The 14,499-nt window shown below is 44.0% G+C and overlaps 1 protein-coding gene and 1 pseudogene across 3 annotated transcripts in view; both read right to left on the bottom strand.

Moving 5' to 3' along the window:
• The window catches only part of AFAP1 (actin filament associated protein 1), a 51,873-nt gene extending 37,374 nt beyond the window's left edge, over positions 1–14,499 (bottom strand). For all 3 annotated transcript variants that reach the window (XM_066623826.1, XM_066623824.1, XM_066623825.1), the window contains exons 1-3: positions 14,477–14,499; positions 896–1,024; positions 44–141 (exon numbers count right to left, since the gene is read on the bottom strand). In XM_066623826.1, coding sequence (XP_066479923.1) covers positions 44–141; positions 896–1,022 — 225 coding nt within the window. In that variant the 5' untranslated portion in view covers positions 1,023–1,024; positions 14,477–14,499. The remainder of the gene's footprint in view (positions 1–43; positions 142–895; positions 1,025–14,476) is intronic.
• Positions 9,035–9,154, bottom strand: LOC136650003 (5S ribosomal RNA; annotated as a pseudogene).

The raw sequence follows: 14,499 nt of genomic DNA, 5'->3' as shown, positions 1-14,499 counted from the left end.
AACAGAATCCCTTCAGTACTGTAAATAGTTGGGAAATACTCACCAGCCATTGCTGAGGGATCTCTGGTAAAGGCATCTGAGGAGGAGCAGGTAAATTACTGGTCATCTCTTGTTTCTGTACATTTTCTTTTATCTCAAGATCTAAATAGGTAAAAAACCAGATTTAAAGGAGTAATCATTCAAAGGATAACTTTCCATGGTAACAGTCCATAACCACACATTTGTTAATCTTTTTCAGAATTTTGAAAACACAAATACTACTCTGCAGATCTCTCTGACCACCATTCTCTCCTGCCTGTTGTGGGGCAAAACTAGAGCCTGCTTGCTCTAGGAAAGACAGATGGACAAACAGACCAAGGACCAAGCAGCTCTAAATGACAAATGAAGGAAGAACAGTTGCTTGACTGTAACTGATATTCTTTGAGTGACCATCTGTGCTGTTATACTGGACAGACATCGTATCTGTACTGGACAACCTCAGAAAATTTCCATTAAAGATCTGGAACTCAACACTCTTCCATCTGTTTGAGAAAAGATCTGTAGCTACCTGTAATTTCCACAAACCGTTCTCTTAAAGCATACACAAGTGGCCTCAAATCTTCCCACAAGGGGCTAGAGCACTTACAGCACAATCCTAGGCAAGCCTACTCAGAAGTAAGTTCCATTTAGTTTAATGGGGCTTATTCCCAAGTAAGTGCATATAGGATGCAGCCCACATGCGAGTTCCCTAACTAGAGCTCTAGAAAGTATTGAAACTAATGTACAGATACAGAACCAATATGTATTACTACAGAAAAGACCACAAAGAAGTAGTAAAATGTTGTTGTTGTTTTTTGTGTCACGTTAAATACTTTACACTCAGACTAAATGCAAAGAATATCAATCTGACACTGACCTTTTGATGATTGTATCCTCAGAAGAATGTTATTTAAAACAGCTTTTTTCTCCCTGACTGTGGATGTTAAGTACTCGTGGTCAAGAAGCTGAAGAAACAGCTGAAGTTCAACTATTAATTCTTCCATGGCTGAAACAAAACAAAACAAAAGCCATTTGAATTAAGTTTAAAAATGAATTTCCTAACAGAAAGCCTTGCTGCTGCCAAGTACATCAACTGCATTAGCCAATTATAATAACTATATAAAAGGAAGTCTCCCGCTTGTTAAAATGATACTTAGCACTGCCAAGTTTATTGCCATTTGGATCTCTGTGGACTATGGCTTCCCCTTAGATCAGGGATCTCCAAACCCCGGCCCAGGGGCCAGATGCGGCCCACGGCCAGCCTCTGATCCCATGAGAGCTTCTGGCCCAGTTGACCAAATACAACCGGAGTTGTGCTCGTGGGGTGGGGGAATGGAGGTCCATTTAAGTGTGTTTTATTTCTTGGGTTGTGTTGGTGCTTGGAGAAATCCTGGAATATTTGAGCCCATTCATTCATCTAAGCTCTCTCTAATGTGTTTATGTAATTTTTTTTTCTGGCCCTCCACATTGTGTCAGATATCTGATGCAGCCCTTCGGCCAAAAAGTTTAGAGACACTTAGATGGAAGTGGTACTCATGGACAAGGTAATCAAGGGAAATGCAACTGTGAGATAAGCATTCCTGTATCTCTATAGATGGGGCTACAATGGCCAACTAGTGGATTCAGCACCCAATGCAATTTAATCTGGTTGCTATTGGTCCTGTCAGAGTTGAGGTGAGATGAGGTTAAAAAAAATTCAAGTTTTTTTTTTGGGGGGGGGGAGCAGGTTTACATATTATACAGAAGAGAGACAATTCACACCTCACAGTTGCACCCTTCTTTGTAAGCCTGAGTGCATGTGCTCCATAATGATGCTCCCCTAGTAGAATGAGAATAGGCAAAAGGTTTATTAGGATCTTCTGGCAGATCTCTGGGTGATTTGCAATAGACAGACGACGGTTTTTGACACCCCGTATTTTAGCAATACTGGGTAGAGAGGAGCCCCAGGACCCTGAACCATTACATATACTGGCAGTCTCTGCTGAGCCAGACTCAGCTGAGGGGTTGGACTGTGTATGTCAGGAACCCCTGGCCCTTCACTGCCCATGCCAGGAATGCTTCATGCAAGGAGCTGCAAGGTGCTTTGTTCCAGGCCCAGAGGCTGCCCCTTTAACAACCCTCCCTTTGCACAAAGAGATATTGTGTGTGTGTCTGTCCGTCTTTAGAAGTCAGGGCCAGGAGACAGGGCTGTCAGTTGGAGTTCGAACTTGAAGGCATAAATTTCCCCCTCAGAGCTCTCCGATTTCTATAGCTCAACTGCCTTGCCTTAAACCTCCTTGTGCATCCCTGCACAAGGACAGTACAGTCCACTCTTGTTATCAAATGACGCCACCTTTATATTTTGATACTTATCTGAAATACCCAACGTAGGGCCCACCTTTGTAGTGTTAGATTTGCCCATGACAGGGACTTTTTACTTGGCACAATATAGTACTTCCAGCCCTTGGATTATTGTCAGTAGAACAGTGTGATTCTTGAGCATTCAAAGTCTGCCAGGGACAGGTGGTAATCTTTTGCATGACATACCCAGTTCATATACTACCCAGGAGAGCTTAACCAAACCTCTTATCCTAAAACAATCAGATTATTTCCAAAAAGGTACAGGAAGAGCAAGGCTTAATTAGATACAGAGGATGAAGATGTTACAATGTCACTTAGGTTAGGTGCAATGTCACCTAGGCACAAGCAACAGGACTGATCACATAAGGAAGAGAGATTCAATTACCACTTCCATATCAACAAACAAATTCCAGTGCCCTTTCCTATGAAGCAAACCAATTAGTTCAGCCACTGATCTCCTTTCTCTCTCCTCCATAGTCCCAAGATGTCATCTCTGACGTATCATAGAAAGACAGTGGAGGTTTGACAGGTGCAGTATGTTTCTTCAATACCTTAATGCCATTGTAGGGCTGTAACACAGTATTGCACCCTTCATCCTATAACTGGTTTCCCTTTAACCAGTTTCCTTTTGAAAATGACTGAGTTCTTTCTACAGAAAGAAAAATGGGACTAGTAGCAAATAACCTTTCTGAGCTCTGAACTGCTACTATCAACATGTTTTTCCAGCACTTGATGAGGAAGATGGAAAGATTGTTGCTGCCTACAACATACATTCAGGAGGAATTCACAGGCGTTGAACACTCAGCCACAAAGCTTTTAACAGCAAACAAGAAAAAACCTATTAATGAACAGCAGGTTGCACATTGGTGAGGGCAGTTCAGATTCACAAAACCACTTGTGAGTATTAATGAGTAATATCCTGGCTTAACTTCCAATATTCTGGTGTAATATCCTGGCTTCTTAACTTCCCATATTCTGAAGCAAAGGAACAGAGCATTCATTACAAATCAGCAGGAAAAAGGTGGGTGGTGGTGGGTGGGGGGAGAAGCAGAAGGAGTAGGGAGCACAATATTATGCCTCTGGGCTCCCCAAGCCTGTAAAAATATGTTGGTAGGCCAGTGTGGTCTGCAAGCTGTAGTTAGGAGGCGACTGCTCCACACCATACTTTCAAATGATATATTTTGGTATATACGTTCATATATTATTTATTTAACAACACACAGCCGACCTTCCTTAAAAGTTATCTGAAAGAAAAGATAGGAAAAGGACACTGAGTTTATTTAATGGGCAGCTGAATCCTAACTTGTGCCGGCACAGCATGGCCTCTGCTATATCCAGTGCAGCTTAGGAACAGGCTGGAGATCTACTTGAGGTAAGGGGATTTCCCCCCCCCCCTTATCCCAAGTAACATCCCAGCCTGCCCAATGGGGCTACTTGGATCGGCGCCAGCTATTTAGTTGGTGCAAGTCTGAGCAGCCTGAGCAGCCATTCAGCCACTGTGCAAGTCTGAGCAGTCATTCAGACCCGGAATGGAGGGTAGGATATGGTTGAGGCCTGCTCTGCTGATCTGCCCCCTTCTGGGTCTGATTCACCCCCCATTCCAGCCTCCCCACACCTAGAAACGTTCCGCTCCCCGCCTCAGTTCCACCTTCCCGCCACCCACCACTTTCCTTACTTTCGTTGATCTTTTGGATGCAGCACTGGCGGGGTCTCACCACCGACAGGCCTCCTCACCAACTCCGTTTACTCTCCAGGTGTTGCAACATGCTTTATGGCACATTTGCGGTGACACCCTTGGCTGGTGCAGGAACTGCTGCACCAGCATGCCGTCAGTTTTGGATTATGCTCTGAATTACTTAAAAACAGCAGGAAGAAATTACCATCACAGAGTGTGGCTGCTGCTTCTTATCAGTTACAGACCATTTTCATCCTCTTGGTCAGTTGCCAGCAGAGAAGGGCATCAAGCTCATGGCCCCAAAGCATTTGTTAATGCTGCCCATACTAGTGTAGCATCAGGAAATCCAGGTTTCAATCAAGAAAGCTCAAATGCCAACAATTTATTTAGCCATTAAGATGCCAGTAATTTTTTTCTATTTGCTGTTACAAGATAACGCATATCTTTTACTTTAGTCAGAACCACACAACATGGGTGAAAATTGAGATGCCAGTGAAAACTACTAACCCCTTACAGTGCTCCTTCTCCCCCTGTAACATTTAGGAATATAGACACATACCATGACATCATCACTTTGTGCACTGACAGCATCCAGTGACATAGATTGGGAACAGGGAAATGTATGTAAGCGACACAGGTCAGGTGTTCCTAAACATTGGAGGGGAGAACTTAGCATGGGTATCATGCTATTTTCAGCAAGTATGTTCACATTACCAGCAATGTGTAATTCTATCCTTAAGTCAGTGCATTCCTTGACACTGTGCTGCACAGGTGCACACCTCCTGGGGTGCTGTTCCCTCCTGGAGGTGCTGACCCCATGTCCGCTACCTCCCCCAGGAGATGTTCTAAGGGCAAGGGAGGCCATGTGCGGCTGCCCAGCCCTCCAAAGGCCTTCTAAGGCCTTCAGAAGGCCTAAAATCATCACATCTCTGGGGGGGAGGCAGGGGGTATAGGGGGTAGTGAATGCCACCGCTAGACATCTGCCAGCCTGGACCATGTAGCCCCCTGGACACCCTGCCAGATATGCCACTGCCTTAAGTCACTTAAAAAACACAGAAACTAGATCCAATCACAAGGGTTAAACACTCTATTAAGTGATCAGTTACACCATGACCATTAATCTGTTTTTAGACTAAAAGAACTAGTTCTTCTAAAGGGAAAGGCACTCTGCACATACTTGTAGTACAATACTGTAATTCAGTGTTTCTCAGCTGTGGGTCGGGACCCAGTAAGTTGGTTGCAAGCCAATTTCAGTTGGGTCCCCATTCATTTCAATATTTTATTTTTAAAATATTAGACTTGATGCTACCTTGGCATGTGACTGCACTTGAGGAAATGCTACAGATCTGTACTTTTAACAAGCTACTACGTATAATCTTTTAACAATGACAGTAAATGGGACTTATTCCTGGGTAAGTGTGGGTAGTATTGCAGTCCACAATTATTAAAAATTTTCCTGCTTGATGATGTCACTTCCAGTCATGACATCACTTCCAGTGGGTCCTGACACATTCTCATCCTAAAAAGTGGTTCCCAGTGCTAAATGGGTGAGAACCACTGCTGTAATTTTTTTAATCAAAAGTTGACAAATCTACCACAGAACCATTATGCACTCACAGAACTCAAAAATCAAAGACAAAAGAACTTGGGTGCTCATGAGTTCTTCACTAGCTACTGGTTTGACTTCAAATAACTGCCACCCATGGGGACACATTATTGGATAAAATATCCTAGGGAATGTTCTTCAAATGAAAACAGAGGATTTATTAGCACATGCTAGACTGCTCTTTCCTATCTGTGTCTGGACAATGTGATTTTGCCTGAACAGGTATTAGACATAAGCAGACATCCCAACTAAAAAGTGGGCATTTTTATTGACTTAAGTACAGCCTATATACTCCATCTATTCTCTGGTTATCTGTTCCCTAATAAGTAAATCACTGTCCCTATTTTGTTCTTGGCAGGTGCCTTTTTAAAAGATCGGGTTAGTTGACAAATTTCCTTTCCATCTTATCCCATCCCATGCCTATCCCTTAGTCATCTATTTCTATCCAATTAGTAAATAATGCTGAATGTGTTTGAGTTGCTTTCATTCTACAATAAGTACAGATGGCTCCACTGTGAGATTAAATATTCTGAAGCTTTGGAAAAGAAAGGCCAAACTACATGTGATTTTTAAAGCAACATTAGCTCTCATGGGCATAGGGAATGTTTTAGTCAATAGCAACCATGGGTGAGGGGGCAATCCAGATCAGGAACATGGCTGGGAGGAAGTGGTTACCCCCTCCATGGTCTTCAACCTGATTTCCCAAGTTCTCACAGACTCTATGTTTGTGCAAGGTCTGGAGAGAGAGGCAGGATTTTCTCCCCTTTCCAGTAAACTTTGGACATCAGGAAAAATGCTTCCCCCCCCCCCCCCAGTTTTCTAAAGCTCCCTGTAAGTCCGGAAAAGACTCTGCCTCTCCCTAACAAGAACAGAAGGCCTGGAACAAAAATGGGGATTTTTCTCATTTCTGCTGATACACGTTTTAATAAGGAATGGCAAGCATTTCGACTGCTGTTTCTTATCTTATCCACATATCTGTGTAAGTGAGACAAGACTTTGTCTCTCTCCCAAGCTTGCTGTGATTTGCCAGAGAACACATTCTGACTTCATGCCTTCCATCTTGTAGACACATATTACTTGGAAAGGGAAAAAAACTGCCTCCCCCCACTCCCCAAAAAGCAGCCATCACAAATAGCCAGTAACCTCTTTTCATGCTGGTCTTCCAAGTTTGTCATAGCTTCTACTCAAAATAAATTATGCAATTACCCCTACACCTCTCTTACTTGTGGTCCAGAATCAAGACCAAGGTTTTACGTTCATATGCCTCCCTTGCTCTCTAAAGAGACCTTGTAGAATTTATTTGGGAGGAAAAAAATATAAATTGGATCCAATTACAATATACTGGCTGATTTTTATGTCATTGCCTGACACAAAATGCTATACAGTATATGTACATTTGAATGAATGTGCACAAATATTTACTAATCATGGCCACAAGTTCAGATGGCTTTAAAAAGACTTAGATGACATGGAGGACAGGCCCATCTACTAATCATGTTAGCCAAATGGTCATGTTCAAAGGCAGTATACCACTTAAACACCAGATGCTAGGGACAAGTAACCGGAGAAGGCCATCACCTTCAGGTCACCTAGTGAGCTTCCAGAGGAAATCTAAATGGCCATTGATGTAAATAGAGTGCTTGACTAGATAGATCTTTGACCTCACCCAGCCAGGCAGTTATCATTTTAAGAAAAGATGGAGCATGCGCCTAAAGCAATAACACACTGCCAACAGTTTTGCAAATTACCCACAAGTTTAAGCATAGATTAGATAAATTGTTTCTTTCCCTCAAGTGCATTCTGAAAGATAAACAGAGCTTGCCAGTGTTCCAAGACACTCTTTAGTTTACCATCAAGACTGCATCCAGCTGAGTCCTCTGGTTCAGGCAACAGTAATCAGTAACTGCACTACACAAAGATAAAAGCTGTCATTGGCAAAAAAAAAATGGAATGCTTTCTCCATCTTGCCAGCTGCTTCTGTTGCTCACTTGAAAATTAATAAGGCTCATATCAGAATTAAGAAGCTACCGCTGCCATCTGCCTTCCTTTAAAAAATAAAACCATGTGATCATTCCAATTTCTAAGGAAGCTAAATGATCTCTAAACCAACAGAATCCTTCATACGTAAATGAGTTTATTTACTATATAAGTTCATCAATATCCACCAGACTGTTTGATCAAGTACTGGACACTTGACTTCCTCTAAAATACTTTAGATTTTTACTGGTGCTTTTACATTTGTACATAACAAAGCTGAAACTTGCGACTAGAGGTATCATCAAAAGGTTGTCCATTCCATTCTTAGCTGGTGTTCTATAATTAAGTATGGGGGAAGGGGAGTGAGAAAAAGAATCCCTCATTAATTCTCCCGTTTTCCACCAACATTATCAAGGTTTCATCACCATGTGATTGGAAATGGTCACAGTGGGATTTGATATAGTCTGTTTGGGGGCACAGCTGCCAAGGGTCTGCAAAAAACAAAACAAAAAAAGCTATGGGACACAAATGTAACAAGAAAAAGCAAATGTGCAAGATGTCCTTGTTTTAAATATCACATTATAATGTATTTTGCAATTCTCTCTCCTTCTCCACAAGCAGTTACTGGGATCAACCTGAAGAGTTAGCTTCCTAGGAAGAATAAAGTCATAAACATACATAGTAACAGTGCAATCCTGTGCATGTTTACTCAGAAATAAGTCCCACAGACTTCAATTGGACTTATCACGCAGGCGTGCAAAGGACAGCAGCCAAAATGTTCAGGACTAAGTTTCACTTGGATATCTCAACGCTCAAAGGCAATACTGTACAATTATACATCTTTTCTTTTGCCCCTGAAAAGTGGGGCAGGGGAGTCAAGTAATTAACAGAACTTCAAATGGAGAATTGTGCATCCTAGACATGTATACAAGTTTCATTCTGGTATCAAAATGTTCAAAGGTATTTTCCCACACACTTGTCCCTGTAGCAAGGAAAAGCCCTCTGCTTAATGAAGCTTCCCGATATCTCCTCTGTTCTACTTGCCTAACCTGTGCCTCTTTTGAAGGCCAGACTGCTGCACAGCCACATATGTGCTACCAGTCCACCACCATCCCACTGCTGGCTGAGCCAGGTCGGGCACAGTAGTGTCTGGCAATTCCAATGGCAGTGGGGCCCAATAGCACCAGTTATATAACGAAGTATCACCAGTACCGCTGACTGAAAAATGCTGTTTTACATTGATAATTAAATATCTTTTAATAGGAATCTGTTGAGAGTTTACGCACTGTTCTTTTTCGTAGATGCAACTGTTCTTTTTCATGCATTTTTGACAACAGGATTTGAAGCCCAAATTTTGTTGCTAATGTTCATTTTAATGTATTATTGGACATAAATGGTTGGCAACCTTCAGTCTCGAAAGACTACAGCACACGGAATTCCCAAGCGGTCTCCCATCCAAGTACTAACCAGGCCTGACCCTGCTTATCTTCCAAGATCAGATGAGATCAGGTATGTGCAGGGTAATATTTGATGCATTTGGTAAGTACTATTCTATGTATCAATTATTTATGCCAAAATTACATGAAAAGACTTTGGCACAACATTCATGACACAAAGTTCATGGCCCACAAACACAAGAAATCCTAAAATGAAAAAATACACAAAATATCCTAATTGCATTTTAATGCAAGCACAAAGGCACATCAACTTCCTGATTGCAAAATGAAAAGCCATATAGTATTAGATGCACTATATTCCTCCCTCTCACTCCCACCAAACCAATTCACAGGCAATGTTTAAATGAGAGAAGTAGAAAATGCTTCAGAAATGACATTCAGCACTTGCAATCTCTGGTTGACCAGACGAGTTGTATGGAAGCACTTTAAATTGTCTTCCAAGCTATAAATGAGTGAGATCGTGCACAAAACTTAGCAAGAGAGTTTTCTGAGAGCCAGACTACAAGTTACACAGCAGTCACATGTAACAGTGACTGTTGCTCCCTTCTGTGTTGCAAAGTGGTCCTGGAAGGGAACACTTTGAAGGGAAGAAGCAGAGGGGGAGTGCGTCACTTGTCCCGTCAGCCACTGAAACTCCCAGTTGGTTTCCACCCACCCACCAAAAAGTCCCAGACCCATACTGCATAGTAAGCATGGGTCTAGAACACCATTAAGGGTAACAGGAGCTGCAGGAATGGTGGGGGCGGGGGTAGGTTACATAAAAAGAGCCTTGCTGGACCAGGCCAAGGGCCCATCTATTCTAGCTTCTGGCATCTCACAGTGGCTCACAAGAAGCCTCTGAGAGCACACAGTCAAAAAGATTCCTGTTGCCACCTCCTTGCACTTGGCATTTAAGATAGAGGTACCTTTAAAACCCAGAACTTGCACACAGACATCATGACTTGTAACCTATGATGGACTTTTCTTCAAAAATATCTGGTGTGCTCCCTGGGGCATTTGGTGGGCTGCTGTGAGATACAGGAAGCTGGACTAGATGGGCCTATAGCCTGATTCAGTGGGGCTATTCTTATGTAAAAATCTGTCTAATCCCCCTTTAAAGACATCTAAGTCAGGCTCCATCACAATGTCATGTGGCAAGGAGTCCTGCATATTAATTATGCACTAGGAGAATTACATACCATGGTCAGGAGAAAGCATCTGGCACCTCCTCCTAAGGCCACTTTATGACAGAGAAGAGACCATTCAGTTAAAGTTACATGCAACTGCAGTATAATATATAATAATACATAATTTCTGGTGAGTCCTACAGAGTCTCCAATGAAAACACCGGTGATGGAAAAACCAGATAACTAGTTGCCTTAAGCCCTGAGGCTATTCAAAAATCAGATGGCTGCTAACTGCCCTGCAAAGAGCTCAGCTTCTGCAGTTTGTAGGACACTGTAGCTGCTAATTACCCTGTAAACAGCTGAACTCCTGCAGTTCGCAAGCTTGTGTGAATCTAGTGGATAAATGTTTCAGCATCTTTTTTTTTTCTGGCGTGTTCTTCCCCCCCCCAGTTCATCAATGGCAGGTATACATTCTTTGTCCAAAACAGTAAGGAACATGCCACTCCTCAGAACTCAAGAAGTGCTAGCACTCCGGTTCATATCAGAAGCAGATACTGAACAACACTTAGAGTGAAACAGACACTCGACATGCTACTTTATTTTGTACATAGGAAGCTCTCCTTAGAGGCCTTTCATGATAGCAGGAGTACAAATTGTAGTATAATATATACTACAACTGACAAAATGAAGCATTCTACAAGCAAAGTCACTCAATACAACAAGAAATAAGTAAGTTTTACAGGTCTGCAAAATGTTCAAAATGGCAGGTGCTGTTATTTTCACCTCACTCTTTTCTGCCCTGAAAGCTGTAATGCTTCCCAACAAAAGAAAGAAGTCAGATGCTAAGTGTTTCTTTGGCTCAGAACTCCAAACATGAAGACCACACCTAACTGAATAAAACTGAGCAGTTGCCTGCGTGCCAAATCCAGAGGGGTGTTGCTTAGAGAGACTATAAGTCTCAGTAGAACATTACATCAGTCATCAGCTTGCCAGAAGTGATCAAACTGAGCCACCCACCACCCCAACACATACACACACTTCTCAACCACAAAAATATCTAGAACACTGCATCCCTCACTTTGCATGTCTATTTAGTTAATTTTGTTAACAAGGCTTTTGTGGGTGGGTGGGGGGGGAACCTGAAGACATTTGGACCTATTTTAATTGTTATTTTTCACACTGTCCTGCTGTCACAGACCTCACACTTAACATTACTACATTTTTGTTTAGGCCACATGCGGTTGCAAGATCATAGAGTCCAAACACCTGCCAATGCAAGCTGTCCATAACTATTATATCCCTGATAGATAGTTATCCAGCTTTGCTTAAAGACCTCTAATGATGGAAGGTCTATCACCTTCCAAGACAGGCTATTCCACTGCCAAACAGTTTATACCAGGGGTGCCCAAACCCCGGCCCGGGGGCCACTTGTGGCCCTTGAGGCCTCTCAATGCGGCCCTCAGGGAACCCCCAGTCTCCAATGAGCCTCTGGCCCTCCGGAGATTTGTTGAAGCCCACACTGGTCCGACGCAACTGCTCTCAGCGTGAGGGCAACTGTTTGACCTCTCGTGTGAACTGTGGGATGAGAGCTCCCTCCACTGCTTGCTCTTTCACATCTGTGATGCAGCAGTGGCAGCAAAGGAAAGGCCAGCCTTGCTTTGTGCAAGGCCTTTTATAGGCATTGAGCTATTGCAAGACCCTCATTCATTCATATAGGTTCATCTTTAATATATTCATTTATGTAAAGTTATGTAAATTTATTCAAATTTTAAATGTAAATTAATTCTTCTCCCCCCCCCCGGCCCCCGACACAGTGTCAGAGAACTGATGTGGCCCTCCTGCCAAAAACTTTGGACACCCCTGGTTTATACCATCAGAAAGTTCTTCTCAATGCTTTACTGGAGCCTGCCTTGTTGTAATTTAAACCCATTTATCCTGATTCTACCCTTTAGAACAACCATGAACAACTCTGCTCCATTTTCCACGTGAAATCTCAGATATTTATATGGGTGTCTGGAGGATACATAACACGGGATACTGTATCTGCAGGTAACACATAACACAGATACGCAAAAGCACAGACAGTAGCAAATGCTAGTCAAATTCCCCCATTGCACTCATTACTTCTTTTGGTTTACAAAAGGCAGCTTTTTCTTCCTTTTGGTTTTGAAAAGGAAGTAGACGGTAATAACCTAGACTCATAGCTGTTAGAGGAAGTAATAATGAAAATTCTAACAGGAAGCAGATAGTAGAGGAAGCAGACAGACAGTAAGAACACTTGATTCCACTCCTTGTTAATGGTCTCAGACCTGGGGGGGGGGGAATCAGCAGCGCCAGCACACCTCATGCCCTATCCCCCTTGACAGGCCTGATCCACCTGCGCAGGTTAACATAGACTTGTGCTAGTGATACTGCCTACTGTGACTTACCCCTAGGCAAGGAGACAAATGTCCCTTACCCTGAGACTAGTACCACTGCATCAGCATGCGGAAATTTAGGTAGGATTGGGCTGTCCATCATTACATTTATTAAAGGAGAAAAACTGGACTTTTTAAGACCAGAGGTACAGCAGCACAATGATGGCACGTGTGGACTGTTTTTAGTGCTAGTGTTCCATCTTTTTGAGGCACATGCCCAGATTCAACAGACTATAATACAGGAAGGATAAAAGGGAAAGGTTCAGTCTACCTGTTCTCAAAACAAATTATATCTACTCTGCATGGAAGGAATATTGCAATTCCACATGTCACTGAAACCATAAACGCAATGACTGGTTGCTGCTACAAAAAGTCTAGAACTATGTTCTAACCTTGTCCGAAGCCATCAGGATCCACAGAACCACAATGGGCACAGCCCCGTAAACAACAGACACAACTAAGGCTGAAATCCAATACATACAGTACATGGAAGTCAGCATCATTGGGAATCAAGCCCATGCAATCCTGTACAGAAATGGACCGAAAGTTGCCCTGAAAGCCAGGGAGCTTTGGTGCAGGGGCAGCAGGTAAGGCAGAACTGTTGTCCATGAAAAAGCACTACAGCATCCCTGCCTGCTTACTCCAGAGAAAGCAGGTGTAAGGAGAGCCTCCTTGAGTATAAGAAGATCCTCCTCAGGTGTAAGCAAGTGTAAAACTGCAGTGTTTTATTATGGACAAGGATGGGATGGTTCTGCCTCACCTGCCGCCCCCATACCACACATTCCTGCTGAAAGCCCAATCCTATCCAATTTTCCAATGCTGATGCAGCCATGTTCCACATCCTGTGATGGGACAGTGGCCAGAGTGCTCCTCAAGATAAAGAAACATTTATTCCCTTATCCCAGGGCTGAATTTTGAAGGATGCCTGATAGGTCCCAGCTCTAGCTGCAGGGATGGCAAATAGGTGCACACAGGACCCAACAAGGACCCAGGATAGGGACAGGATTGGGCCCTGAGTTGATTTTAAGTCATAACACACATGGAACTTGTAAGATGACAGATTCCCAACCAGCATAGCAGGAACCTACTATGTAGGTGCAACAATCCCAGAACCAAAAAAGTGGTGAGTTTATGTATCATAATGAACCAGTTTATGCATCATCTTGACTTATCCATGAATCTGGGGTCTGGGAATCTGGGGAAGAGGGACAAAAGCACACACAAGCAAAGTTCAGGCACTCCACCCACACACACACAGCCCCATCCTCTTCACACTTTCCTGGGAGTAAGCCCCATTGACTCTAATGGGGCTTACTTCTGAGTAGACATGCCCCGGATGGGGCTCAAAGCCCTGTATAGGCTTTCAAACTTGGTTTCGCGCCTGACGGGACTTCCCTCTTGCCTGGGGTGCTGCGCGCGCCCAAGGGTCATCCCTGCAGCTGGAGTTCGCCCGTCAGGGTCCCCGGTGCGCCTTGCACCCTGCCCACTGCCACACAAGCCCATCCAGGCTGCGGCTGCGAGAGGTGCGAGGGGGCGGGTGGGCAGGCAGCCCAGGGCCTGGAGAGAGCGGAGTGCCTCCCTCGCCCGTAGGGGACTCCTACATGATGCAATCGCTCCCGGGGCGCCCAGCGGCAGCGCTGGAGAGCCCCAGGCGCGCAGGGCTGTCGCCGCGTTGCGCGAGCCCTGGGCCCGGCCAGAGAGAGGCAGGGAGGGACCAGGCAGGGCCGCCTTTTGTCTCCACGCTGAGGGAGGGAGGCAGGGCGGGAGCACCCGCCCGTTCAGCCCAGGTCCTCTCCTCTCCCTCGGTCACCACCAGGGAAGACCAGCGGGCGTCCCGGGGTGCAGGGAGCAGCAAGAAGAGCGCGACGAGGAGCCCTTACCTGCCTCGTGCCACCGCTCCAGC

The sequence above is a fragment of the Tiliqua scincoides genome, chromosome 4 (assembly GCF_035046505.1).
Source record: "Tiliqua scincoides isolate rTilSci1 chromosome 4, rTilSci1.hap2, whole genome shotgun sequence".
NCBI lineage: Eukaryota > Metazoa > Chordata > Lepidosauria > Squamata > Scincidae > Tiliqua > Tiliqua scincoides.
This window is presented reverse-complemented; position numbering and strand designations above follow the sequence as displayed.